This window comes from Lynx canadensis, chromosome A1 (assembly GCF_007474595.2).
Source record: "Lynx canadensis isolate LIC74 chromosome A1, mLynCan4.pri.v2, whole genome shotgun sequence".
In the NCBI taxonomy this organism is placed as follows: Eukaryota; Metazoa; Chordata; class Mammalia; order Carnivora; family Felidae; genus Lynx; species Lynx canadensis.
In genome coordinates this window covers 141330441-141357287 of record NC_044303.2, presented here as the reverse complement: position 1 = coordinate 141357287, position 26847 = coordinate 141330441, and the positions used below count along the sequence as shown (strand labels likewise).

Here is a 26847-nt window from a genome sequence, read left to right as displayed (position 1 = left end):
TTATTCCTTGAAAGGGAAAAATATAAAAAGTGTGGTACTCTTTTACAGTAATAATAGCTTTTTGCTTCAACAGTGTTCCATTTATATGATTAGACAGCTGCTCAAGAAATGTTTACTGAATGGAGACAGCTGGGTGGCTGTCAGTTAAGCAACTGACTCTTGATTTTGGCTTAAGCCTCAGGTCATGATCTCACAGTTGTGAGGTCGAGCCCCACATCGGGCTCTGTGCTGGGCATGGAGTCTACTTAAGATTCTCTCTCTCCCAGTCTTTCTGCCCCTCCTCTGCTCGCACGCACACATGCTTTCCCTCAGAAAAACAAAAAAAAACCCCACATCTAATTCTGTCATTTAGCAGCTGGGTGACCCTTAGCCTACTTTCCCAAATGTAAACTGGAAATACTAATTACCTTCCTGGTCCACTTATGGGATTAAATGGTAACCGCCCCACCACCTTTTTTTAATTGTTATTCCAATTCAATTAACTATAATAAATTGCACGTAAAATATACAATTAGGTGCTTTAGAGATTTGTATATACCTATGAAACCATCACCACCATCATGATAATAAACAGATCTATCTCCCACAGAAGTATCTTCATCTTTCTTTGTAATCCATCACTGCAGACTCTCCCTGTGCATCCTTCCTCTCTTGTATCCAGGCAACCACTACACATTCTGTCATGATATGTTAATTCACTCTCCTAGAATTTTATATAAATGGATGTATACAGTATGTATTCTTGTTGTCTGGCTGCTTTCTCTCAGCATAATTATTTCGAGTTTCTACCGTAGTGCAGCCTGTATCAACAGTTCATGCTTTTCTATTGCTAAAGAGTATTTGACCATATAGATTTACTACAATTTGTTTATCCATTCATGATGGATACATGAGTCTTTTCCAGTTTCTGGTTACTAGAAAAAAAGCTGCTAATACCACAATGAAATACCACTTCACACTAATGAGAATGGGCAATATGCAAAAGACAAAAAATAACAAGTGCTGGTGAGGATGTGGAGAAAAGGGAACCCTCATGCACTCTTTGTGGGAATGTAAATTAGTACAACCACAGTGTGAAACAGGATGAAGGTTCCTCAAAAAGTTAAAAACAGAAATACCACAGGATCCAGGAATTCTACTACTGGATATTTGCCCAAAGAAAATGAAAACAGTACTTCAAGAAGACATATGCACCCCTATGTTTACAGGAGCATTAGTAACAACAGCCAAGATATGGAAGCAGCCCAAGTGTCCATCAATAGATGAATGGATAAAGATGTGGTATACACACACACACACACACACACACACACACAAATATCACTCAGCCATAAAAAAGAATGAGATCTTGCCATTTGTGACAAAATGGATGGGCCTAGAAGTTACTATGCTAAGTGAAGTAAGTCAGAGAAAGACAAATGCAATACAATTTCACTTACATATAGACTATTAAAACGCAAACTGACAAAAACCAGAAACTGACTCATAAATATAGAGAACAAGCTGGGGGTTGCCAGAGGGGAGGGGAGGTAAGGGATGCATGAAATAGGTGAAGGAGATTAAGAGGTACAAACTTCCAGTCACAAAATAAATAATCCATGGAGATGAAAAGTAAAGGATAGGGAATATGAATATTTTAATAACATTATTTGGGGACCAATGGGAACTCCACTTATGTGGTAAGCGTCACATAATGTATATAATTGTCAAATCACTATGCTGTACACCTGAAACTAATATAACATTGTATGTCAACTATGGCAATAAAAAATTTTAAAAATTAAAAAAAAAAGTTTTTTAAAAGAAAGAAAAAAGCTGTCACAAACATTTGCTTACTAGTCTTTGAACATATACTTTCTCTTGGGTAAATACCTCGGAGTAAATGGTTAATCACATGGTAGGTGAACATTTAACATTTAAAGAAACTACTATTTTCCAAAGCAATCAAACCACTTTATATTCTCACCACCAGTATATGAGAATTTCCAATTCTGCTACATGACTACCAACACTTGGTATGGATAGTCTTTTTAGTTGGTTTTAATTTACAATTCCCCAGTAATACTGAACATCTTTTCATGTGCTTAGTTGCCATTTGTACACTTGCATTGCTGAAGGGTCTACTCAAACCATGTGCTCATTTTTAAATAGTTTTTTTATTGAGTCTTGGGAGTACTTTATACATTCCAGATATAAGATCTAGGATTTTTTTTTTATCAGATATATGATCTATAAATATTTTTCTGAAGTCTGTGGCTTATCTTTGCTTTAATAGTGTCCTTATAATAAGAACAGAAATTTTGGAGGAAGTGCAATTCATTAATTTGCACTTTTATGGATTGTGCTTTTGGTGTTAGATATATCTTCAAAACTACTTGTTTTTCTTAAAGGTATGCTTCTAGAAACTTTATTGTTTAAAGTTTTAAATTTATATTTATGATCCATTGTGAGTTCATTTTTATAAGTTACAAGGTTTAGATCAAAGTTCTTTTGTTTTTGCAAATGGCTGTACAAGTGTTCCAGCATATTTATTGAAAAAGGCCATCCTTTCTGCACCAAACTGCCTTCACACCTTTGCTAAAAATCATACACATTACGCCCCCATACGTTGGTTTGTTTATCTATCTATCTATCTATCTATCTACCTACCTACCTACCTACCTATCAATTTATTTCTCAAGTCACTATTCTGTTCCCCTGATCCATTTATCTTTATTCCAATACTGTACTAATTACTGTAGTTTATAATAAGTCTTGAGATCAGGCAGTACCAGTCCTCCAAGAACATCCTTCAAAGGTACCATTTTAATGCATATTTTTTAAAAACCAGAAATGGCTATTCAAATGTTGGATATTATTATCATTTTTCTACTCTAGCCTCAACAGTTGTTGAGGTAAACAGTAACCAACTTACAGAAATCACATAAATCTCAAAATCATTATAAACAGCTCTATTTTTATATATAAAATGGACTAAACATACCTAAAGACATTTTTAACTTAGAACCAGATGAACAATTAATACATGTAACAATATTTAACATCCTTACCTGCAAACCATATTTTACTCGTATTTTCTTTAATTCTTTTCTCCTTTCCAACTCTTTTTCCTCCTTACTTAGTGCTGGACCAACTAAAAGGAAAAAGTGAGTTTCTTTAAAAAAAAAAAACTAAACCTGAGAGATTTTACATAAAATAGTGTTGTTTAATAATAAAATTAATACTAATCCACCTGCATATCAACTAAAAGTTCAAATAAGCATTAATATAAAAGAATCTTGGGTTGTGGTGATGTCCTTTCAGCATTTTGGTAACTAAATCTACTTGGAAAATAAACCAAAACCCAAAAGTTATAAGAATGTTACAGTATGGACACCAAAAGAAACATTGAATTTTTTAATATTATCATATTTAATATTATCTTAATTTTTTAATATTATTTTAATAGAATCCTAAATGGAGAAATATTGTTAATTTTCCAAAGGAATACAGGCATGTTCGAAAGAAAAATCACTGAACCCAAGATTCATATTATTGTGTAATGTAATGTAACTCATTTTCATAATCTAGTATCAGAAAACAGAAAATAGGGGGTCCTTGGGTGACCTTAGATTAGTGGATATTTTTTTAATGTTATTTTGAGAGAGAGAAATCGCATGTGTGCGCATGCATACACACACAAGCGTGCACACATGAGCAGGGGAGGCAGGGAAGGGAAGAAAAAGAGAGAGAGAATCCCAAGCAGGCTCTGTGCTTATCAGCAGGGCTTGATCTCACTCACCATGAGATCATGACTTGAGACAAATCAAGAGTCGGACACTTAACTGAGCCACCCAGGTGCCCTTGGATGAGTGGATTTTAAAGCAAAATAGCAACCTCTTACGGGGTTACTATAGAAAATAATGGTATATTGGGGCACCTGGGTGGCTCAGTCGGTTAAGCGTCCGACTTCAGCTCAGGTCACGATCTTGCGGTCCGTGAGTTCGAGCCCCGCGTCGGGCTCTGGGCTGATGGCTGATGGCTCAGAGCCTGGAGTCTGCTTCCGATTCTGTGTTTTCCTCTCTCTCTGTCCCTCCCCCATTCATGCTCTGTCTGTCTCTGTCTCAAAAATAAATAAACGTTAAAAAAAAAAAAGAAAGAAAGAAAATAATGGTATATACACAAATGATATATCAACACAAACGGTAAGTAGGAAAGCAAATGTTATCAACCAATAACTCTTAATACCCTGGTCTATTATTTTCTATGTTATTATCTGACAGAGTTTGTGGATGACTTCTTCATATCCCCAAAGAGAAGTCAAAAGCAAACTAACCTTTACTATAATTATGTCACAATTCTTTTTTAAATTTTTTTTAAATGTTTATTCTTTTTTTTTTTTTAATTTTTTTTTTTCAACGTTTATTTTATTTTTGGGACAGAGAGAGACAGAGCATGAACGGGGGAGGGGCAGAGAGAGAGGGAGACACAGAATCGGAAACAGGCTCCAGGCTCTGAGCCATGAGCCCAGAGCCTGACGCGGGGCTCGAACTCACGGACCGCGAGATCGTGACCTGGCTGAAGTCGGACGCTTAACCGACTGCGCCACCCAGGCGCCCCGGTTTATTCATTTTTTGAGAGACACAGAGTGTGAGTGGGGGAGGGGCAGAGAGAGAGAATGGGGGAGACAGAATCTGAAGCAAGCTCCAGGCTCTGAACTGACAGCACAGAGCCTGATGCGGGGCTCGAACTCACAGACCATGAGATCATGACCTGAGTGGAAGTCAGATGCTTAACCGATTGAGCCACCCAGGCGCCCCCACAATTATTCTTTTGAAGGACATTTAGCTATCACTGCAGTGCTGCCTCCAAAGCCTACTAAACTGGATTAGCAAAAATAGCTCATCATTACCTTACATGTCAGAAAGCAACCTAATGCTGTAACAGCACAGCTAAATTGTTACACAGAAAAATCAACTAAAATCATAATCTACTAGTCTAGGTTTCAAATTTCAACTATATGTCATTCCTTAGTCTCATGTGATAATATTCACTGAAATCCAAATGTATCTCAATATAGTGTTATATCAAATAGATATGAAAGTTGATAGTTGATACATTTTAGAATACTCCAGTGAATTAAGTAAAAAACTTATCATGCTTTCATGTAACAATACATTTCACGTACCAAAAGATTCATCTTTCTTATCAAGACGAAGGTGAGCTCGAACCTGTCCTGGTTCACAGCCGTCACAGGTATCACTGCCAGGGTGGATGTGAAAGGACAGTACAGTCTCTCCAATTTTCACTTCGTCACCATGCTCAAGTACATAAGGGTCACATTTAGTTTTAGGCTAAAAGAAAAAATTACAAAACAGAAACCCAAGTATTACATTAGATTATTTTATGTCTATGCTAAGTAATGTCTGATTAAAAAAAAAATATTTAGGATGGTTCTCACTGAGAAAGACACACACATGCACATACGGCATACATTTCCACAACTTGAGGATGACAGAACTTTCAACTAAAGGAGAAGAAAGCTGAACTGAGCAACTTCTAACTTTTATATTATCAAATCCCCTAATCTCCCTGGCTCCATGCACAATCCTATAGAAATACCCAACCCAAACATCAAACAATCTATTACCAAAACAAATATCCATCACAGTCAAAAAGATAAAATGTTAAGGGGATAAGGGCACATTTCCCTTTTTTCCTCTTATTGTCTCTGATAATTCAGTTTTATTTCATTTTTTATTCTTACAGACTAAAAATTAAGGTATTCCCCACTCCCTTCCATATAGTTTATTATGTGTTAATAAGCACCTTAAAGAGTTCACTGGATAGACACAGCCTCTGTCTTCAAGGAGTTTCCAGTTTAGCGGTATTTCCATTAAAATAATTTTTTTAAAAACACCAAAAAAAAAGGAGTGCCCCTAAAGTTACTGTAAGAATGTTTACTCTGAATAGCTTTAAAATGCATTTATTTCTAAAATAAGATAAGATATACAATTATGATAAAACTCAAGAGTTAGGTATCCACTTATTATATACATTTTTCAGCTGTTTCTGGGAACCCCCTTCCATGTAATACATTTGGGCTTGAACAGTAATCTGAACCAAATGATAAGTATAATAACTATGGCCTTCAGGAATAAAAATTTCAGTTCGGTTTTTAAAACTGATGTGCAAGTAATTAATAAATATACACTCACCTGAAGAATCTGTTTTCCGTTAACAATTGTACCATTTTGACTACCTTGATCCACAAGGACATAACTTTGTAAGTCATGGTCAAAATAAATTTCTGCATGAAACTTAAAAAAACAAAAAAAACAAAAAAACCCTGAAGTAATTATAAAATTTAATACTTTTTAAACCACAGATAATTTCTCTATGATAGAATAAGATAGATTTAAGGCTCTGATAACTTTAGCTATTTAAAAAAAATTGTTTTTAAATAAGCTCTAGGCCCAATGTGGGGCTCGAACTCACAACCTCGAGATCAAGAGCTGCAAACTCTACCAACTGAGCCAGCTAGGTGCCCCAACTTTTGCTATTTTTAATACTTTTTTTTTCTGAATACAGAAATATTGTAATACCCCTGGCAGAAATGTGACGGCTACAGAAAAAAAGTTCCTTATAATTCCGTCTATCATTGCCATTAATAATTTAGTGTGTGTCTTACATTTTCTAGTTTTATAACATAGTTCAGATTATATTACAACAACAATTTGAAATTATTTTTCACCTAATGTAAGTATTGGTCTTTATCATTGAAAATTCTTAATATAAAAGTTGATTGAAAATATTCAAGGTGAACTTATAAGATTTTATTATTTGTTTTAACTTTATTTTTACTTATTTTGAGGGCGATACAGAGCAAGCGAGGGAGGGGCAGAGAGAGAGGAAGACAGAATCCCAAGTAGGCTCTACGTGGTATCAGTACATAGCCTGATGTGAGATCGCGACCTGAGGTGAAATCAAGAGTTGGGTGCTTAACCAACAGAGACACCCACGCACCCCTAAAGATTTTATTTAAAAATATATTTTTTAAATGTTTTTATTTATTTTTAAGACAGAGAGAGAGCATGAGTGGGGATGGGGCAGAGAGAGAGGGAGACAGAATCGGAAGCAGGCTCCTCCAAGCTGTGAGCACAGAGCCCAATGTGGGGCTCAAAGTCACGAACTGTGAGATCATGACCTGAACTGAAGTCGGATGCTTAACCAACTGAGCCACCCGGGCGCCCCAAAATTTTATTTTTATAAGTAATCTCTACACCCAAGATGGGGCTTAAACTCACAACCCTGAGAGTCACATGCTCTAACTGAGCCAGCCAGAAGCCCCTGAAGATGAACTTCTCAGGGAAGTTTTTCCAGATTTTCAATACTCAGGACCAAGCATTCCCTCCTTGCTCCATAGTACTTTGTTTACATGGGGTGCCTGGGTGGCTCGGTTGGTTAAGTGTCTGACTTTGGCTTAGGTCATGATCTCACAGTTCATAGGTTTGAGCCTGCATTGGGACCTGTGCTGACAGCTCAGAGTCTGCAACCTACTTCAGATTCTCTGTCTCCCTCTTTCTCTGCCCCTCTCCTGCTCATGCTCTCTCTCTCTCAAAACAAAAAAAAATTTTTTTAAAGTAAACTCTATCACCAACATGGGACTCAAACTCATGACCTTGAGATCACGAATCACATGCTCTATGGACTGAACCAGCCAGGTGCCCCACCTAGTCTGCCTTTTGAATTTGTTTAAAAAAGAACTTCAAACTTAAATTATTCAAAATTATCTTGTCTTCTGTGATTTTTTCCTTTTTCTAAACTTAGAAGTTCTTCTCCTATCCAGTGGTTAAATATGTGTTTCTATTTTTTCCCCTAATATTAAGTGTGTGGGTTTTTTTAAATTTTTTCATCAACTTGGAAATGTGTGATATATACTGTCAAACTGATTTCACACAGCAAGAAACTATTTACCCCATCACTGAACACCTTAGTTTAAAAGAAAGAAAGAAAAGGCAGAAACGCCACCACACAACTACCTATATTTTAGATAGAGTGGGAGAAGGACTTCTTTGCTATTTAAATCACAGTTTTCTTTGGAGGCAGAAGAATTAAGAGTCATAGTAAAGTAAAAAAGCAAGATAATTTGCTCAGGGTTAAAATTATGAAAATTTCCTCCCTTCTAAATGAGTCAAAACAAAGTAAAAAGTACACTTTTGAACAAATAATGGAAAACAAGTTTCATCCCCACAAGACAAAAACCACATAAAATATATACTTTAAATCCATATTACATTCTACTAAATAGAAACAAAATGGTGATTATGAAAGATCAGAAAAAGAAAAAAGATAACAACCATAAAAGAGAAGCAGAAAACAACAGAAAATACACAAGAAGATAATATCAACTATACAGAGTCTCAGTAGCAAAATCTTTTGTTTTTCTTCTTGTAACTAAAATTGTAACTGTTCTTACTGTTTCATTTGAAAACCCAAGTGTTCTTTTTCCTGAAACCATTACAGGAGCAACTAGGAAGAGTTATAAATGGAGAGCCTTGGGTGGTGGAGGACAGATTGTTCTGGAGTTGTAAAATACTCTGGACTCAAACACAACCGTCTAGTAACAGCCTGAATCGCAACCGTCTAATAACGTAGCCTGAATCCAGGTCTGATTCATTTTTAAACTACAATCATATCTAGCACATTTATTTCATTTAATAAATGTTTGTTAAATGGGTGTTACTTTAATACTTAAATTAATCCACATTTCTACTCCTGCTCCAAACTGTTAAAAATTAAATATAATTTTGTTTACTCAAATTTTGATAAAACATTATTTTCTCAAGCAGTGGAATAAACAAATCTAAATTGTTTTCATTACCATCACTCCCTAAACTATTAAATTTCTACTAAATGAAAAAGCCCCTAAGTTTTCTGCCCTAATGAAGATTCATAAAATCAGTATCTATGAAGCTACACATTTGAAAAGCCAAAGAGCTTACCTTACTAACACCAACTTCAGGGATTCGGAGAGTATGCTCCATATCTTTCTCTCTGCAAAGTAAGATGTCTTTAACAATTTTTGAACCATATATATAGATTAAGCACTTATAGTTAACAAAGAAACAATTTAATATTTATTTAGAGAGAGAGAGAGAGAAAAAGAGAGAGAGAGAGAAAGAGAGAGAGAGAGCAGGTGCATGCACATGAGAAGGGGAGAGGCAGAGAGAGAAGGAGACACAGAAGCTGAATCAGGCTCCAGGCTCTGAGCTGTCAGCACAGAGCCCGACACAGGGCTCAAACTCACCAACTGTGAGATCATGACCTAGGCCAAAGTCACATGCTTAACCAACTAAGTCACCCAGGCACCCCAACAATTTTTTTTTTAAGATTTTGTCATTGTTGTTTTAAAATATAATGTTAAAAAACAAGCCTTTCTATTATACTAAGTCCAGTTTCCTTAATCCTACTCTAAATTTCCTATTTGAAAGGAAGTTCCAGGATCACTTTTACTTTTTGAAACATCTACCCCAAGTTAATATTAACATCCAGTAGGACACCTGGGTGGCTCAGTCCATTAAGCATCTGACTCTCGATATCGGGTCACTTTACCATCTGATGATTCTGAGATGGAGTCCCACGTGGGGCTCTGCATTGAGTGTGGAACCTGCTTGGGATTCTCTCTCCCCCTCTCTCCCTGCCCCTCCACCACGCTCATGCACGCACACTCTCAAAACAAAAATTTTTAAAAATAATAATAAAACATCCAGTGGGACAACATATCCTATGTACTAGTATCAATCACCTATTCCAAATCTGTTGACTATTTGCCACTTCTATTACTGCATATAAAAGGACCATACTATTCTCAAGAATTTAAAGTTAAGATACTATATAGAATCTGAATTAAGAATAGATTTTTCTTTCCGGTTGGCAAAAAATGAAATTATCCTACTCATGATTGAAACCTACCTCTCTACCAAGCTGGTTACGAGTCACAAAGAAACAGAGGAGGAAGATTAAATACCAGACGAACACTGTATTTAAGTAAGTAATTTAAACCTAAAAAGTTAAGAAAATGACAAAATCTCTGTGAGAAAACCTAAGTATCAACAATATTTTCTGAGTGGAAGAGGGAGGAACATGGATGTCATTAAGTGTCTGCCCGGCAAAAAGTGTTTGCACATTTCAAGGTAACAGCTTGAGTAATGTACAATCCACTGGAATAAGATAAATATACAAACATAGTAACATTAAACATTTTTACCTTCCAATTGTAGCAGGATTAACAGCTGTAATGATAAAAAGTGATCCTGTCTCCAACACTGGTGATCTAATAACAATTACTCTAATACATGGGGGCCAAATTTTTTCCTCATCTGTTAAAGAAAAAAATCGGTAAAGTATTAATCCAAATGCTATGGGAAAAAGTTAGAGATGTCTAATTTCTAGGCAGGAATAAGAAGCATCCATAAAATAAAATGTATTGATCAAAATCTTAATTCTGTTTGAAACCACCTTCTTAAATTCTGCTATATGACATACATAATAAGTAAGGTTTTAACACTTAAGATTTAAAGGGATCAACCTAGGGGCACCTGGGTGTCTCAGTCAGTTAAGAATCGGACTCTTGATTTAGGCTCAGGTCACGATCTTAAGAAGGTTTGTGGGTTCAAGTCCTGCATGAGGCTCTCTGCTGTCCTCACAGAGCCTGCTACAGATCCTCTGTCCCCCCTCTCTCTCTGCCCCTCCCCAGCTAGCACTCTCTCAAAACAAAAACAACAACAAATTTCTCCTAAACAAGAATTCTTATATTAACTTACAAAAACTGAGTCCTCCTTTAAAAAAAAAAAGGGGAGGGGGTGACTATTTTCAAGAAGAAAATAAGTTCATATGGCCTAATATGAAATCTTGGGTTTTAAAAGTATGCCTTTATGACCTCAAGTTAAGAAATGTTAAGACTTACCCTAATACTTACGTAGCTTAATTTATGGACTACATGTTTTTAAAGGCAATTTATTTTTTCCCTTCAATTTCATAAGTGGCCTCCAAAGATCTAGCCCACTCAGACAGACAACACATGTATCTTTAGGGTTAGAATATATGTAACTTGGTTTTGTTCTACTGATTAGGCCATTCGATGCAATAAAACTTTAAAGGTCCAAGTATTAGTCATGTATTCAAATCCTTCCCTCTAAAAATAACCAAGTGGTAGCCCACATAATTTTCAACACTATCATTAAAATAATCAGCTTCAAACAGTTTATTTTTTGGCAGATACATTACATGCGTTTCTAACATTTTTAATGTCTTGCTCTTTTACAATGACCAAACTGGGTTCTTTATAGAAAAGTAAACAATGGTTATTTATTCACCTTCATCCTCAGTATCTTCTGCAGTTACATTGTCCTCACTGGTAATGTCTTCATCATAACTGTCCTCTGTCTGAGAGTCTGTAATTTCACCTTCTTCTGGCTCACTATCAGTCTCCACGATTTTCTCATCTTTAAATGACATTGAATTATAAATGTTTTCATTAAGAGAAGATTCTACAGTCTTTCCACTAACTGGAACAGTGAATTTGGTGGGACTGTTTTTGTAATGAATGTCCATTTTGGCTTTCTTTTTCACATTTGCAAAATCTTCTCCCTCACTGCAGCCTATATGTTCAACACTGGATGCTTTTTGATCTTCTGAATTCAAATCCTGGAAAGAGGGAGGTAGGGAGGTAGGAACAGAGAAAAATGTCTTAAACACGACCATCTTCTAATGTTTAATGCCAAATGTTTCAATGAATTAGTGAAGATATACGTACATTATATATGAAATAACAACAGCTTTTACCTATAACCCCTCTTCCTCTCATGTTCCCTTTCTTGCTTAATGACATTACCATCCATTTATCATCCACATCAAAAATCGTATAGTTATCTTTGACATCCCCTTCACTATTACATGGAATCAATTACCAAGTGCTATGGACTATGTTTATACTTTATCCCAATTCTCTCTCCTTATCATTTGTCCTAGTACAGGCTCTTATCACATATTGCTTAGACCATGCGACAGCCTAGACCACTGCTGTCCAACAAAAATATAATGTAAGCCGTGTATATACTTTAAATTTTCCTAGAAACCACAGTAAAAAGGTTAAAGCAGGTGAAATTCATTTTATTATTTTATCTACCTAGTATCTACAAAATCTTATCATTTATTATATATAAATAACATTTTATCAGTATAAAATGATTAATGAACGTGAGTACACTCAAGTAGGAGAGTTGGGGAGTGGCATAAAGAGAGGGAGACACAGAATCTGAGGCAGGTTCCAGGCTCTGAGCTGTCAGCACAAAGCCCAAATTGGGGCTTGAACTCCCGAGCTGTGAGATCATGACCTGAGCGGAAGTTGGAGACTTAACTGACTGAGACACCCAAGCGCCCCTAGTATCACAAGCATTTTTAAAGTTCCCCTCTGTCTTTATATATTACCATTTTAAGACCTAAAGAATGTTTTTTCAATCAAACATACTATCATTTTCTTAACCAGGATCTTGCAGGCCATATGAACTCTTCATTTTTTTCTGTTCCTAAAAATATTGCTATATAGGGGCACTTGGGTGGCTCAGTCAGTTAAGCATCCAACTCCTGGTTTCGGCTCAGGTCACGACCTCACGGTTTTGTGAATTCGAGCGCTGCGTCGGGCTCTGCATGGACAGTATGGAGCCTGCTTGGGATTCTCTCTCTCTCTCTCTCTCTCTCTGCTCCTCTCCTGTTCATGCTGTCTCTGTCTCTCTCAAAATAAATAAACTTAAAAAAAATATACTGCTATATAACAAAGTATTTTTCTTCCTTTGGATTTTGAAAATTACTAGAAATGAGATTTTCCAGTTAAAGAATATGAACATTTTTATGGTGATTGATACAAAGGGCCCATCTACTTCCCCTAAACACACCAATTTCCCTTCTAATAAATATGTAACTACCCTGTATTTGCTAGCAACTGATTTAATGTTTGCTAACATAATAGGTAAGAAATAGCTCAACATGATTAAGAAGTTGAACTTTTATCTACACCTACATACAATCTGTGCTTTTCTTTTATTATTGTAAATTGTGCAATTACACAATTGACTGAGGGTCTGACTGCTCTTCTTCCAAATTATGTAACACATGAATATTTTATCTGCCCTAAATCTACCTCCTTCAAACTTTAAGAAATTCCTTCTATTTGTAGTGACTGAGAATTTGTGAAAAAGTACATGTTCACCCCCATGTGAATGCTCCTTGGTTGATAGATTCTGATATCTTGTTATCTTGATATGCTTGAAATATAGTTACTGAATTATGATTTTCAGTTTCATCAAAAACTTTGACAGAATTACATCATTATATAAATTTTCAAAATTATGAAGACATTACCTTTTCCTCATTTGTTATAGAAGAATCTGGATCCTTTCTTTTCTTCTTCAATTTTTTATCCTTACTTTGTTTGGTGCCACAAGTCTGATAAGGTTGCAAATCAACTCGAGAATGAAATTGGTATCGACCACTTTCCACATCACAGTAGTAATAAATTCCGGTGGAAGGATCATAATATAGTTGATTTTCCTTTCAAAGACAAGAAAACAGAAGTTCTAATCAGGTAAGATGAAATAAAATTTAAAAATAAACAACATAAACCAAATACATTCAAAAATAGTAAAGATTTCTTTTTTTTTTTTTTAATAAATGTTTCTAGTATTTTCTGAAGATAATGAGTAAAGATGACAGATAGGAAAATGCTTATAATTTTCCAAAATACTTTGCTATGCAATATTTGCAGTGATTTTCTTAGTACGAAAAACGAATACATTTAAATATTAAACTGAATCTCGTGAAACTGGCAATATTTGACCACTTTCACATTTACAAAAACAGGAATTTCATATGGTTCAACTTAATACATTAATGAAAAATGACAACAAAAAAACCTTTCAGAAGTCATGAAAACTAAGGCATGCATCAAAAACAGCTGACCATAAAAGCAATTCCAGACTTATTATCCTTATGATTACCCAATAATGGTTTGGTAGTATAAAACCCCCAACCATTCTCTCAATGTCATGAAACAAACATCTGCCTTTTAGTGTTCACGACTAAAAGCTCTGAAGAAAAATTGAAATTAAAATTAAGCTCTGGGGTGCCTGGGTGGCTCAGTCAGTTGAACATCCAACTCTTGATTTCAGCTCAGGTAATAATCCCAGGTTTGTGGGATCTATTCTCTCTCTCTGTCCTTCTCCCCAGCTTGTGCTTGCTTGCTCTCTCTCTCTCTCTCTCTCTCTCTCTCTCTCTCTCACAAAACAAAACAAACCCTCAAACTTACAAAAATTAAGCTCATAAATACAACATAATAGTTTATATAAAGAAAGTGATAAATAACTGTCTTTACTAATTCTACCATAAGTAATTAAGTAAAAGAGCTATGCAAAAATGAATTTTGGCAAATTATGGATAAAAACCACAACGATTAATTTATATAATCATCTATATTTATTAGATACTGGCCCATATTTTATAATTAAGATTTAATGGAACAATCTATGTTTTATTTACATCATAAACCTATATAGATCAGAGTTGGAAACATCTTACAATATACTAAGGTTAACCAACTAAACCTGCCTGGAAAAGACTATTTTCTAAGAGTTGATATTACTGCAATTTATTGTGTTTAATTCACTTTGCGGATCTCTTACAAAAATACTTAGAATTCTCACTATCTTTCCTGAAACTAAAAAACTGAATGGAAGTGATGATAGTAAAACTTTTATAACTCAAACCTATTTAATCTCGTGTCTTCCAGTCCAAAACACATTTTCAAAAATAGAAGAGGGGCGCCTGGGTGGCGCAGTCGGTTAAGCGTCCGACTTCAGCCAGGTCACGATCTCGCGGTCCGTGAGTTCGAGCCCCGCGTCAGGCTCTGGGCCGATGGCTCGGAGCCTGGAGCCTGTTTCCGATTCTGTGTCTCCCTCTCTCTCTGCCCCTCCCCCGTTCATGCTCTGTCTCTCTCTGTCCCAAAAATAAATAAAAAACGTTGAAAAAAAAAATAGTTTTAAAAAATAGAAGAAAAATGAAAATTAAAATAAAAAAATAAAATGAAAACTGGTACAATAAAAAGGGCAAAACAATGATGTCCCTAATTTACTAAAACACAACCTACACAATGTTACACATAACCACTTATAGAAGAGATGTAGGAGGAAAGAGACAGAAAGGAAGGTAGATGAATGATGAAGACTAACATCATATACGTACAAACTCTGTATTCTCCTCAAAACCAAATAAATATTTAATCAGCTACTCTCTTTGGTAATAAAAAACATTAATTTTTTGGGTATTAATTAGCATTGTCAATTAGCATACCTCTGTGGAAGAAAACCCTTTCTTCATAAGGGATTTACAAAGAAAACCAAGAGCAAACTGACAAGCTAATGAAATCTTTCATCTAACTATTTAGTATTATCATTATGTTCCTTCAATTAGCTAACAATAATTCCAGTGATTGGAATGGTGAACATCTGCTCCACTTTGGGGTACCACATTCTATAATTCCTGAGGAGATCACATGCCTAAGCCACTGAGGTTGAGGTATATACATATGTAACTGCCATCATCATTTTCATCAAATCCTAAATGAAATCCCATTTCAAGTACCAGACAGCAACAGCCATAATACTGAATTATAAATCATGAACTTTGTTTTCTCGTTCTGTCCTGGTCAGTGGTCAATTACACGCATAACATGTCTGATTCCATACTAAATCCCTAGTTCTCACTGTTAACATTGATTTTTAAACCAAGTGAAATGCTGGGGCACCTGCGTGGCTCCATCAGTTAAGTGTCTGGCTACTGATTTCAGCTTAGGTCATGATCTCACAGTTCATGGGATCAAACCCCATGTCAGGCTCTGTGCTGACAATGTGGAGCCTGCTTAGGATTCTCTCTCTCTCCTTCTCTCTTTGCCCCTCCCCTGCTCATGCTCTCTCTCTCTCAGAAATAAACTTAAAAAAATAAAAATGAAAAAAATAAAAAGAAATGCTTAAAAGCCAAAGAAGTTTTAAACTAATAATAAACATGGTATTGAGAATTCCAGAAAAAGACTCCCTTTGGGGCTCAAACGGATTAAGTATTTGAAACAACTCTAAAGTATCTCAGGCCAAGCCTAGCATTAACAATGTCACTTCCTTATCAATTCTATGAAAAAATATTAGTTTAGGTTTTTAAACATTGTACAACAATATAGTTAACTGTTTTTATTAATACTCTAAAATCGCTTCTTGGCCTTTTGGCTAAGATCAAGTGTATTGATACCCTAACATCTCTGCATGTTACTTGACATATAAAAGGTTATTAGACCTTTCGGAAATATTAATCTATAATAACCACAATTAACTTATTTAGTTAAGAAAATAGAAATGTATAATCATAAGCTATTCTACAACTCTTTACTCATGTTAAATAGCTTTGAATCAAACAGTTTTGAATTTAAACACAGCCTCTTGCTTTTCTTAATTCAGTTTAAGGTTGAATACTTGGTATCGAGCAGCAAGGACACAACCATACAACACTGAAAGGTCGGAGATACTTACAGAATCATAATAGAAGCCGGTGCTGTGATCAAAATACAGTCCAGTGTTCTCATCATAGCTAAATCCAGTCTGAGACACTGCAGCTTCTGCTGCAGCTCTCAAACTTTCAGCTAAAGAAGAACCTTCTAAGGATGTATCTTCTGTTGCTAATACGGACGCTGGCTCCTAGGTAAGATACATTCATGTCAAGTAAGACCAATACTTCCTTGTGTCAATTTAGAAGTTGGCAGAATTAGAAAAAAATAGACTTAAAGCAATTTTAAATAGTAAGACTTCAATTTCTGCAATAGAAAGAAATGGCTATCAATTACAGTGTGGTCCAGTGTAAAAAATAGTTACTAGTGTTTTAGTTAATTCAATTTTGACCCAGTTTTGAAGATATTAGAAGTGAGTGAGTGACCATTACTCAAAAATATTGCCTGATACTATAGGGTAATAATCTACAAAATATAGACTCTGATATATTCTTTAAGAATATCTTCGGATCCTGGGATCCTGATTGAAAGTGAAGAAACACATTTCTATGACACTCAGGCAATAGTGGGAAGATATTTGACATTAAATAAGAATTAAAATAATTTTAGTATGGGGGTGCCTGGCTGGCTTAGTTGGTGGAGCATGTGACTCTTGATCTCGGGGTTGTGAGTTTAAGCCCCACATTGGGTGGCAAGATCACTTAAAAAATAAAATCTTAAAAAAAAATTTTTACTGTGAACAAGATATTGTGGCCACTGCCCAAAATTTTTTGGTTGGGTCAAAATATAGTGATAAATTTTCTTTTAGCTTATGTATATCACAAATTTTTAGAACACAATAGAGTAGAAAAACAATTATATATATTAACAAGTTCCAATTTTTGTTTCCCAAAAACTGTTAGTATTCACTGCATAACTATGCACAGAATTTTTATAACTCTGATATATGTCATAAGGGACCAAAGAAGTCTATTTTTCTATATAATAACAACAGAGAAAGATATGTTTCGGGCATCAACAGTTTTTTTTTTTTCTTTTCTAAGTTTTATTTACTTAAGTAGTCTCTACACCCAACATGAGACTCAAACTCACAGCCAACTGAGACAGCCAGATGCCCCATCAACAGTTTCACGCTAAACGTTACCTGTGAATTTGAGGCAAAATGGTCTTCCGTACATTTAACATGTTCTGTTATATCAGTACCAGCGTAAGCATCATTTTCTACTTGTGACTGGTCTTCAGAATTAAAAGTAGAAGCTTCGATATCCTGATCTTGGTGAACTGAGAGTTCAGTCACTTTATTTGGAAGACTAACATCCTTATAGTATGTCTGATAATAATAATCTGTAGCAAAAACAAATTAGGTTATATCATATTAGAAAAACATATATAAAAGAAGTTAATTCCAAACCACTGGCACTGAACACAAAACAGCACACAAGGCAAACATAATGTATTTTTATAACTGTATACAATTTAACAGATTAAAATGGATAGTGCAGATAAATCTGCAGAAGTAGGTATCTTTGATTGTAACATCACCTTCAGTACCCCTGCTGTCAAACTAAAAAGGAAAAAAGTGGTAGATTTGGATTTTTCCATAGCAAGAGTAAAAAAAGAAAAAAGGTATATAGGTCGTGTTCTGTCAAAAGAAATGAGCTACTCATCACGTACGACCTTAATATAGTTGCCTATCAAATGATCATGGGATAAAGATCAAGCTGATTTTTTTTGGTCAAGTTTCTTTCATGATGCTGACTTAAATGTGTGTGTGTGTGTGTGTGTGTGTGTGTGTGTGTGTGTGTATACATATATATATATACACATGATCATGTTACATACGTCATATTATATATAATATATATATAATACGTGTGATCATATTATATATGATATGTATATATATCATGCATATATGTAATGTCAATTCTGCTGCTGTGTTTAACAATTTAGTCAAATCACATACTGAATTTAAAAAAAGCAAAACTTAATGCAAAGATCATTTCTTGTGATCCGTATTTATTAAAACTCAGTTGCTCAGTTATTTTGCCTCACAATGTCATTGATGAGGTCATAGCAGTGAGCTCATCACTCTCACAAGAGCCTAAGAGAATGGCACTGAACACAACACTAAGTGGAATGCATCAACAAGAAAACACATGTGCCTGGTCACAAGGAAGGCCAGATATGAGTAGATGGTTCACAGCATGGCAAACATTACTCAGTTAATGTGCCACTGAAAACATATTAGCAATACTACATATTTACAGGAATGACATTTCTATTTTCCCACCAGAGCAGCATACAGATTACCTGAAAACACCAAATCATATGGAGAGAAGTCAATGTAACAGTTCTCATGTTTATTTCGATATTTGTCTATTTTAAGTTTAAAGAAAACTCTGCCTTAGCAGGATGTGAATGTAACAGCATTAAGATAACTTCATTATAAGCTGAATACCTGAGATTGACCAAGGAGGGTGGTTCTCCGTTTGTACTTCTACATCAGACTTTTTATTATCCTCGTTTCTCTCACAATGAAGTATTTTACTGAGCTCTTCTACCTAAAAGAAAACAAGACTTAAGGAAAATAAACCGTATAGCAACCTAATAATATACACACCATGCTCCTGAAATTGTAAGAATTGTATTTCTTGGTAAAAGTTTTAGAGAAGCACCAAAGCTGCTAGTCCCCTTTTCATAAAAATAAAAAATGCTATAACTGACTTTCTTTCACCTTTCACATTTGCATAGGGAAATGTTTTCTTTTTTTTAGGTTTTTAAAATTTTTTTTATTTAAGTCATCTCTATACCCAATATGGGGCTTGAACTCACAACTCCAAGACAAGAGTCACAAGTTCTTCCGACTGAGCCAGCCAGGCAGTCCAGAGATGTTTTTATTCTTATACTCTCTTGCCAAATCTCAAAATATTTCCTCCAAAAATCAGATGAATTAAATTAACAGGACTTTTCAAAAAGGATCCCTTATTTCTAACAATACAAATGTTTTTATACTAAAATTTTAATCAGTTCTCCCTAAATAATTAATTTGAAAAAACATTAATTCTTACTCATCAGATGAAGCTATCTAGTATCATTCAGTGTCCTCCACCTGGAATTAACCATTCACCTAAATATATTAATACTCATATGCTTTAATGCACTTTTTTTCTTTAAACAGCAGACATGTTCTTTAAACAGTCTGTTCTTTAAACAGTCTCATGACTAAGTAACTGCAGCAAAAGGGAATGGAGGTGTGCCTCAGGGGGCTATCTATCCTCCTGTGCCTCACTGAATGCCAAGGTCACAGCAGCAGTATGGAAACACCCATAAGCAGATGAGAAGCAATCCCATAAATACATCTCATTTGGGAAAGATCTCAGTGTGACACAACGTCTATTATAGGCATAAAACTAAAAAACAAAAAGAAAAAATGAAAAAGTTAAATATTTAATGACACATAAAGCTTAAAAGGCGAAAGGTGGTAATCTGATTACACACAGATTATCTAGCCACCTCATTAGTTATCAGATCCTATTAGTACCACCCAGTGGAACTAGAGTGAACCAAACAAGGCACCAAGACCACAAAATTTAAGGAGGCACTCATTCTCAGTTTCACAGAAGTAGAGGGTCTGTACCAGACAATGAGTACTCCTTAAATTTTTTGCCCTGGGTTACTGATTGCCTTGCCCCAGTCCTGGCTCTGGCTACTACCACTATTACTAGATAATTTACTTAGTATTTGCTACATCCTTGGCACTGAACTTAGTACTCTCATTATTTCTTCCAAAAACCTTACAAAATAGTGATCCTAATCACCATTTTGCATGAGAAATCTGAACAAAGTAATTTGCACAAAGTTCTTTTGACTCCCAAACCTGTATTATGTTTATCAGTTCACCCTCAATTCTCAAGCCACTCCAAATAAAACACTAGTGATTTGGGATGACCGTTAACATTGAAACCATACCCACCACCAGGGGAGGCTCACTAGGAGGAGGGTAAAGAGGAGTTACTATCAACAGTAGACTGAAGGTTTTTTATGCATTCCAATTTTCATGTTAAGACCACCATATCAAATTAATACTAGTAACAAAATGCTGGCTCTTCGAAGACTAAAAAATGTTCTTTTAGATCTCTGTAACAAGCTGTACTTTAACAATTTATAATTATAAAAGGTTTTTTTTTTAAGGCTGTCATATTTTGCTCCCCTTCCCTCATATTTTAACCATTTGAGTAATCTCCTAGCATAGTCCTTATGCATTCATGTTAAGTGTTCAAGAACTAGTTACTGAGCAAACAAATATATTTTCTATAACGTCCTATCAACAACCTATACAACGGACACACAAGTCACTGCATCTCGGCCGTTATTTTCACAGATCATTTGATAACAAAGCATAACAAAGTTTGCTACCATTTCATGTAGAGCCTTTATGTGCAATTTTGGGAAATGTACCAGTATATCACAAAGAACTAGACAATTTAACTGACATTAATAATTAAAGGGAAATAACTTGTTGGGAGAGTGTAACTACCCAACAAACCAAGCTGAGGAAAAAAAATATGCTCGTTTTTAAAAGTGAGAAAAAAAGAAGTGTGACTGCTTAAATATTTATGCTTACTCCATTTTATGGAAATGAAGTCAGCTGGTTAAAGTCTCTAACAAAGACAGTTTGGGCCTCCCTACTTTCACCAGAAAACTCAAGATGGTAAATGCCCAGAATAACAACCTGGCAAATATATAGCGTTCAACAGTGTGTAAAACTCTAAAACCATTTGCTCACGCTTAATTTGCTTGTGTGGTACCAACATTCTCATTTTATGGCCAACCGAGGCTCAACATCAGTTTACACCAAGTGAGTGATAAATGGGATCCTACTTGAAGGCCAGAGCTTTAACAAACTCAAAAACGATCTAGAAAAAATAGTATAAATGTTCCTAACGCCAAGGGAACGTTACAAATGAGAACAAAAACTAAGGTAATGAAGTTCACTTCCCACCATCAGCTCACGCACTTGTCTAAATCGAGGAACCCAAACTCTTAGGCTAGTTCCAAAAGTACTTGGATTTGTAACAGCACTGAACTTTTATTTCAGGTAACTCTATAAAGCAGTTCTGGGCCCCTGCCAGGCAGCCCTTCCAAGGCTATCAAAGGCTCCGGAGGCATCGCCTTGGGTGGAATGGGGCACGAGGCTGGAAGCAGACCGCGCACCTGGGTGCGGAGCTCCTGGTTGTTGCTCTCTGCGCTCTGGTACAGCCGCTCCGTGTGATGCAGCAGCTTCTCGATCTCCCGCACCTGCCGCTTGCAGCTCCGCAACTCGCATTCCAACTTCTCCACCTTCCGCCTCAGCTGGGCCAGTTCAGGCTCGGGGGAGGGTGGTGACGACGGCGACAGCGAAGGCGACGGAGCCTCGGAGGCCATGGAGTCTTGCGCAAGGCGGCCCGCGGGCGTGGAGGGACTGCGCTCACGCTGAGGTGGTCGCCGGAGGGACCAAAAGCCATGAGAGCCCGCTGGCAACCGAAGTTGGCCTCAGACCGGCCGGGCCCGATCGGCCCCTGGCCATGACACCTTAAAGCTCCTTGCCAGTAGCCTAGAAAGACTGCGGGCAGTAAGCAAGGGGACAGAGGATGAGCCCGGCCCAATCCGCCAGACTTTGAAACGGGGAAACTTTATTGGCAGCTACCTTCCCCACAACCGAAAAAGCTGAAAAAAACGATGGCGAAAGCGAAATGGTCGGCCAAAAGAGCAGTGGCCAGAAACTCGGAAGCTTCCTGGGCCGAGCCGGAAACGCTGGTGGTGGGCGGGGCCAAAGCCTAAAAGGAAACTACGGGAACTGGGAAGGGCCTTACGACACATGCGCATTCTCTCTACCTTACCGCCAAACGTCTCTGTGCGCCTGAAGAGAATCGGTATGAAACTGCGTGCAAGGCCCTGGAAGCTAGGTTGAAGGTCGCTTCCTCTGGTTGCGTTTTTTGCACTTGCCTAAGTCAGGGAGCAAGAATTCGTGTCTCCTCAAAGGTCCTTATAGCTGCTCTAAGAATCAAATTCACATGAGACATATTAACAAGAGAAAAATCAAATTTAATAGGCGTAGGTATGGGGAAATCCACATAGAAGAGGAAATTCCAAAGATAAGCAAAATGAGGTTTTTATGTCATTCTGAACTAAAAAGAAGGTAGAGGTCTGGGACTTAAGAGGAAAGGAATGCACTTCCATAGAATGATAAAATGGGTAGATGTTTGGTAATTAGATGTTTGCCCTACCATGCAGATGGGTCACTCGGATAAAATTTATCTCTGTTAATAACCCTTATTCTGGAAAAGACCCAATTTAGGTTCTTCTGTGGGTAAGGAAGGACAAAAATTTCTTCGAGCTCTCAGGGCCTCAAGTGACCTCAGCTCAGGATAATCCACATGGCAAAGTGGCATATTGGGAGGGGGGCAGTAACTGTCCTAAACCCCTTCACCTACTAGCAAAAAGTTTTCACGCTTTTTGCACAGAGTCCACTTTCTAGCTCCTCATTTCACAGATGAGAACACTGAAACTCCAGAAATAATTTGTCATGGTTTATAGAGATAATGCCAGACAAGGACTAGAAAATAGTTTTCGGATGCTCTGCTTACTTACCATTTCTGCTGATTTTGTGAGTTGAGGCCCCCAGGAGATGAAAGCAGATTCATTAAGTCTGAGCCGAGTTGCAGAGAGGAACATCTCTGGTGAGAAAATAAGCAGCTATATCCTGTGAAAACGGGAGAGAAAAATGCTCTGTTTCAGCAGATTTATGTGCTGCTTCACCTGTGTAGAACAGGCATTTGTTCACCAGCCTTTAAACTGATGAGGGCCTCTGGAAGTATCTTTCTTTCACCACGGTCAATTAGAATTACAGCCTGAGCTCAGGAGGATGTGTCTGAGACCTTTGGAGGTCAGCAAATATGCCTCGCCAGTCCTTTCAGGGTCCAGCACAGTGCCTGTCACAGAGCAGCTTTCCTTAAGTGTTTGCTGAACACAGCCAAACAAAAGAATTCCGTTTGATGTCCTAGTTCAGTGTGCTTTTTTGTCACTTGCACCGCCCACAACTTCAGTCACAGTCAGTGAGTTCTGCAGTGGGGATCTCCCCTTTCTCAGTCCTGCATACATTATACTTTAGTCCCTAAGAGCCCTTCTACAAGGCACCCTATGTCAAGGTAACAGTGATATCCTAGCCATCAAAGGATATTTAGTGAGAAGGCACAGTATGTCCTCCCTCATGTAAAATAGAGATATCCTGCAAAAAAAAAAAAAAAAAAAATCAGACTTACCTTAATGCATTATGACTCTGGTCAATAATTTATCAAAACCTTTTAAAATAAAAGCTGTATCTTCCACTCTGTCCACCTTTGGGGGGTAAGAAATCCCATGAATACCACCTATAAGGTAGCTTTGAGACAGAGCTCACTTCCTAGGTTCTCATTTTACAGATGGGAAATTTCAAGTGTTAACTATTAGCTATTGAATGAATAAATATTTATTAGCTACAACTTGAAAAAGTGTTTCTTTCGTTTGTCTTAAAGGTAATCCATTTAAGCCTAAATTCTGGCTTCATCATGCTGCTATTCTATAACTTCTGACCATTAGTCTGGAAGAAAAGAATGACAATTTCATTTTTAAAGAAAAAAAGAGGAAGCCTAGTGTGTCAGTAATTGCATTAAGGTTAGTAACAGCTGTTAGTCTACAGTAAACAAACTAGGAGTTTATTCTATTACATTAAAGATGTAAGGATACAGGCTTCCAGAACTCGTATAGTGGCTTTACCAGGTCTTCAGGAACCAGGCTCTGTCTCTGTGCTCTGCTATTTTCAGAGCATTATTTCCACCCTTCCAGTCAATTCATTGTATAAGATAGCAAGGTACAAGAGAACGTTCCTGAAGCTCCACTCAATGACTTCTGTTTATATCTCAATACCCACCTTTGCTACAAGTGTGGCTAGGAATTGTGTTTATTCCCAATAATAAAGGGTTCTATAAGAATGGGAGAGAATATATATGGTGAGTAGTTGATCATCAGTTTTTACCACAGGTAGTTTTCAGAACAACAGTTACTTACTATAGTGGGCAGGGCCAGTGCCCTAGAGAAGCATACTACGTGATGCTCTTCACAATTTCATTTTACTTTTGTAATGTTTTTTTTCTTAGTCATTATTTTGTACCTCAGATTTTAGTCATAGTTCTTAGTTCACGACACATTATCAACATTGGCCTGTGAATGGTTCCTAGTGTCACTCTATGTCCCCAGTCCCCAGTCCCATTACCTCCTTTCTGCCAATGGGTAACCACTCTCATGTGTCTGCTATATGTCTTCAACTTTATTTACTTTTTTTTTAGTCATCTCTACACCCAACATGGGGCTCAAATTCATGACCCCAAGATCGAGTCCCATGCTCTTCTATCTGAGCCAGCCAGGCATTCCTATATGTCTTTACATATAAATCTATCCTTATATGTTTTGTGTGTGCATTCATTTTACATAAATCATATTTGGTTTTAAATCTTACATTGTTTCTTATTTTTCCACATTAAGAGATGTTTTTAAAATTCATATATATTGCTATGTATACATCTAAGTGCTCCATAGTATTCCAAAGTGTAAGTATACCACATTTAATTTATCCATTAGTTGTCAACATCTAAGTTATCTCCTATTGAGATATCAATTATTCTCCATTGATACCACAATGGAAACCCTTGTTCATCCCACTTTGTTGGCCTGTGCATTCATTTCTTCAGAACATGTAGCAAGGCATGTGACCTCTGGTTCCTAGAGAGAACATTTCACTCATTTCCACCACATTGTTTTCCAGAATGGCTGTATGCTCCCTTTGCTAAAGAGTCAGAAACTCCCCTCCACCTTTGAATCTGGATTTGGCCATGTGATTTGCTTTGGCTAGTTGAGTGAGGTGATTTCCAGAACAGTGGACTAGTTCTGAGCCTACATCTCAAGAGGCCTTAGTATTTCTGCTTGCTTTCTTGGATTTCTTCCATTGCCAAGAGAGGAACATACTCAGGTATGTCTGCTGGTCTTAGATGGGGGATAAATGACACATAGAACAGATTCGTTCCAGCTAAGATAATCCAGCTAAGTCATCCTATAGCAGAGATCCCAGGAAACCCTTAGACAGTTGGCAATCCCAGCAGACATCAGCCAGAGCCCCCCTCACCCCAGGCTTGTGAGAAATAATAAATTATGTTTACTGGAAGCCACTGAGTTTGGGGATATTTTTTATGTAGCAATAACTAACTGATACTCAACCTGATCTAGAGCCACTCCAGGAACCTGTAAGTTTCAGCAGGCTAGAGTCCAAGTACCAGAGATATTCCTATATCCTGCAACAGAAGAATATTGTCAAGTATGTAAAACTTGATTTATATCCAATTTCATTTAGAATGTCATCAATTCTATACTTAATGAACATTCACCTGTCATAATTTATCTTGGATCCAATGGGTAGCAAACTCTCTCTTATCTGATCCTACTGTTTGATGTCACACAAGAATATCTGGGGAGCCATAGCATTTCAATAGTTCTAATTTATTGCTCCATATTACTTTTGGTCAATTGACCATTACCTATTTCCACCCACTGGAGACCCAAGGAAAGAATGAGTGGGTGTAACACTAAAACACTGGAGTGATGGTAAAGGAAGGAGGCCAAAGGAAACGAGGCAGGCCCCTCTTCTCCATCCCTAACTGAAATACTTGCATTTTGCACCTTCATTTTATGATTGTACCCTGAACTTAAAAATTACCATATTGTAGGGACGCCTGGGTGGCTCAGTTGGTTAAGCATCTGACTCTTGATTTCACCTTGGGTCATGATCTTGCGGTTTGTGAGTTCGAGCCCCACATCAGGCTCTGCACTGACAGTGCAAAGCCTGCTTGGGATTCTCTCTCTCCCTCTCTGCCCTCCCCTGCTTGCACTCACTCTCTCTTGCTCTCTCAAAATAAATAAATACATAAATAAATAAACATTTTAAAAAATTACCATATTGTAAATTTTCCCATGTGCCCCTTCTCCACCCAAATCACTACTCCCCACACAAATCACTGATATTCAGAATGCTGACTCTAAGGAGAATCTGTCTCCACTGGACCAATTCTAGGTTTTCAAGATGCAAAATCAATGCTTTAGACTGGAACAGTACTTTCTCAAACTCCACTTTGAAGGACCATTAAAAAAAAGTTCCAATCCATGTAGATTGATACTTTTGTAAAATACAACAA

General features: G+C 36.8%; 1 protein-coding gene across 1 annotated transcript in view; it reads right to left on the bottom strand.

The window, feature by feature from the left end:
- Positions 1-22369, bottom strand: part of AGGF1 (angiogenic factor with G-patch and FHA domains 1) — a 28847-nt gene extending 6478 nt beyond the window's left edge. The window contains exons 1-11 of the mRNA XM_030323450.1: positions 21803-22369; positions 19047-19149; positions 17730-17929; positions 16611-16775; positions 13402-13590; positions 11358-11688; positions 10250-10361; positions 8985-9036; positions 6198-6299; positions 5168-5333; positions 3051-3133 (exon numbers count right to left, since the gene is read on the bottom strand). Of these exons, the coding sequence (XP_030179310.1) occupies positions 3051-3133; positions 5168-5333; positions 6198-6299; positions 8985-9036; positions 10250-10361; positions 11358-11688; positions 13402-13590; positions 16611-16775; positions 17730-17929; positions 19047-19149; positions 21803-22012 (1713 nt within the window). The 5' untranslated portion in view covers positions 22013-22369. The remainder of the gene's footprint in view (positions 1-3050; positions 3134-5167; positions 5334-6197; positions 6300-8984; positions 9037-10249; positions 10362-11357; positions 11689-13401; positions 13591-16610; positions 16776-17729; positions 17930-19046; positions 19150-21802) is intronic.
- Between the last annotated feature and the right edge of the window lie 4478 nt (positions 22370-26847).